Source organism: Echinococcus granulosus (genome assembly GCF_000524195.1).
Source record: "Echinococcus granulosus chromosome Unknown EG_S00026, whole genome shotgun sequence".
NCBI lineage: Eukaryota > Metazoa > Platyhelminthes > Cestoda > Cyclophyllidea > Taeniidae > Echinococcus > Echinococcus granulosus.
The window spans coordinates 136,658-140,134 of NW_020170406.1; the positions used below are offsets into that span (position 1 = coordinate 136,658).

Below are 3,477 nucleotides of genomic sequence, written 5' to 3' on the forward strand. Positions count from 1 at the left end.
GGTATGCGATCTTCTCAAAGGTGAGGTTTGAGGCGGTGCAACATATGATGGTTTGAGTATGGGGTCCTGTACAAGTAAGGAGAGGACTTTTCTTCAACCGATTTAATAGTCCCGACTGTTTCTGGTGAGGATAAATAGATTGATAAATGGATAAATGTAGTTAGGTGGTAAGTGGGATTTGGCTCCTGGCAACTGGTTAATTCTTAATGGGCAATTGCACCTGTGGTCTACGACCCACAAAGCAGGTTCAGTTTTCTGACGATGAAGTGGGATGGGTAACATACCAATCAATTGGTTAACCAATGAATCCTCTGACATGAACGGTACTTCTTTATTAACTAATATGAAAGCTATGGAAAATAAGTGGATAGTCTTTGAATCCTGATGTAATCTGCCAATGCAAGTGGGCAGGACCTCTGCCCAGTAGTCTCCAGGGCACTCCCTTCTGAATTGGGGTACATCATTATCCCTGACAGAGGGTCTCCTTTACGGTGATGCATGTGCTAACCATCTTCTAGGTGGTAGGTTCTGCTACCGTACACAGCAACTTCTCCCAGTGCCATCCTACAAATTTGGTGAGAAGCTCCTATAGCTCCTTCAAGTTGCCACTCTCAAATCACATCCACCAGGTTCAACCAACATTCCCTGGTGTGAAGACCGATTAAGCTGAAGAGGAAATGTGGATCCAATCTACCTATGCTTCGTGGTGCATTCATTTTTGCAAGTTCCCACAAGCTACAGCAAGTCGTTGCTCTGGGCTACTCCAAAACCGCACCACTTTTTGGTTGCTTGATGTATGTTTCAGCAAGATGGCGTTACATCCTTCCCCATTCTATTGAGGGTAAACTCTATTACAGTCATTCAAAGAGGACCACTGTAATCGCTAATTCCTCATTAACATTTGCCCTCCCGCAGCCAAGCCAGTGAGGTCTTTTATGGTCTTGTCCATTCAGTATGCAACCGAATGAAGGGCAAAATTGCCTCAAGGCAAGATCATGGTGCCGCAATAATATGTCAAACACCTCCCCACCCACACACATGAACTCTGCCCTTTGGATATGCAAGGTCAATTCAATCCACGAGTCACGATTGTCCATTCGTGTAACAATAGAGGCTATACGTTTCTACCTAGGTGCAAAACGCCTAAACAACCGCAGACCTGAGTAATGGACAGACGCTTTCCAAAATTGCGGACTAACGCACTGAAAGCAAAGGCGGCCATAATTTTCTCCCGTTACCTAAATTGGGCTCCAAATAAACTCGCTGCCACCCACTAATCTTGCAAGTTGCCTCGACAACCTAAAAATATGAAGTGGAATTTAGAGAATGTAGTGCAGAAGAGGATAGGTGAGAGAATCTCCATGGCCTCTCTGGAGACTTCACAAGAGGTATTAGACCGGAAGGCTGGTGGGCCCTGACGAAGAGATCGTTTCAAGTGTCCGATAAGTCCGCGTAGTCACACATGCAACCTAAACGCAACGTTTCGTCTTTGATACGTCATGCTTAGCGCTTTCCTTGGACACTCTTCTGCCTTAACCATCATTTTGCGGTTTTCGAACGATGAACAATAAAGTCTTCTTTGCAAACGATGCTGTGGGAATCCACTGCCTCGTATGCTCGTCAATCATCTCCTCTTGCCATGCTTCCCCCATTTCAGTCCCGCCCAGTCGTCTATCTCACCAACCTCAATTACACCCCTGGGGTGGAAGGCAAAAGAAATGGATGGATGCGAAATTGTAGTGCACACGTGGAAACAACTCGTGGTAATAGTTTCTCTTCACTAGGTTAACCATTGAAAAAAAAAAGAAAAAGAATGTAGTTATCAACCTCCCTGTGATTTCGACTGCATTTCGACATCGACTTTTCGCTCATGATCCAAACTGACACCTGTTTTGGTTGAAGTTAAAGAAACGGTTGATGTTTTTGACGAAAATTCAGTACTTTTGAAGGTATCAGAGGAATGGCATGCATACAATTCAAAGTCACATTGAGAAAAAAATCACATATGATGCCTGTCAGTAAGGTTAACAACTGTCAAGCGAAATTTTTAGGACTACCCCAACTATGAATTAAGAAGACTTGCCATTTATTAGCTGAAGTGCATGAGTGACACGGGCTTGGTGATTTACCTGCCTCTCTTCTTTGCAGATTGCCTTCCACTTTATGCCGTACTTGATAGGATTTCAGACATCCTAGCCACGGTTACCACTACGTGCTCACGATCAGAAAAAATAGAGTTTATGAGAAAATTTTCTTTACATATTGAAGAGACGTTATAAAGGCATAAGCTGAAAGAACCCGCCTCATTTTGGAGCCCGTTGTGGTCGCAGACACAAACTTCATTTCTCCAATAGAAAGTGATCTACTTCGAAGTTGGAGTCGTTTGAGCCAGCTCAACACACTTCAAATTAGCTATTTGACGAAGGCACTAATTCTTAATTATCAAAAGTACAATGACTATGCCTTGTGACCCACTCGTCTTGTAGCAAACTTATCAATGAAATTAAGCAGTGACATGTGTGCTCCAATGCGGAATGACTTCCAGCTGCTTAGCTGTCAAGATCAGCCAAAACGCCGTTTCCATTAAAAATTACTGCTGTTAACAAGGAGAACCTATGGCCCGGGTTATGGGAGCTACTTGAAATGATATATTGTTCATCTGTTGTAATATATTATTGAAGTCGAACACTGTAGGCTGGACAGAAGAGTTGGTAAAACACACGTTTTTTTGAGGAGGTAGAGGCGGAAAACCAGATGTCCTTTGAGGTGGCTGTGGAGAGAGTAAAATTAAATTGAAGGGCATGGTTGCTTAATTCAAAAGGAGACCTGTGGTTTAATTATCTCTTACCTGTAGGTCTGATGCTAGCTATGGTGAGGTGATGGTAATAATGATTGGTGGAGGGAAGCCAACTGAGGCTACCCACAAGAGACAGTAATAATATGTTCGCAAGCATGATCACGTGGCAGTCACTCCGATTCGTCTCACACAAAAAAATTGCTTTCTTAAGAGGGCTTTCGCTTCATTGTTTGCAAGGTAGATGACTGTGCCTTAGAGAGACTCAACTTGTTGGTCCAATGAAATATGTGAATGCCAATATTGCGAGTCATTTTTGATGTAGTTCCAACCTGTATTTTGAACATTTGATTCTCGTTGGCCTTGTTTACTGTCTGTAGACAATGTGCGTTTCCAGACGAGCTTCATTAATACCAGCCCTTAAGTGTTCACTAGGGGAATATCCACGATCCCTGGGTATCAGAGACACGGGCATTAGCATCCCACTTCCCTCCCCCCCCCCATCGGTGGCTTAAAGGGTTCAAATAAGGAGACCTAGGCGAAAATGGGCAAAATCTTCTCGAAGTGACGTAAAAAACTCCTTTGATCAACTTAGGGTTTGAGTGAAAGCTGCCACGTATATCCTTGGAGTTTGTAGGAAAAGTGGGGAGGCGACACAACCCTCGTTCCTTTACTAGGTTTTC

The 3,477-nt window shown here is 43.5% G+C and overlaps 1 protein-coding gene across 1 annotated transcript; it reads right to left on the reverse strand. All coding sequences in view use genetic code 11, as the record gives it.

The window, feature by feature from the left end:
* Nucleotides 1–2,672: 2,672 nt before the first annotated feature.
* Nucleotides 2,673–2,954, reverse strand: EGR_04264 (hypothetical protein; the record flags this gene model as incomplete). Its single annotated transcript, XM_024493513.1, has 2 exons — nucleotides 2,673–2,770; nucleotides 2,849–2,954. The coding sequence occupies 2 exons, from the start codon at nucleotides 2,952–2,954 to the stop codon at nucleotides 2,673–2,675; spliced, it is 204 nt and encodes a 67-aa protein (XP_024352021.1).
* Between the last annotated feature and the right edge of the window lie 523 nt (nucleotides 2,955–3,477).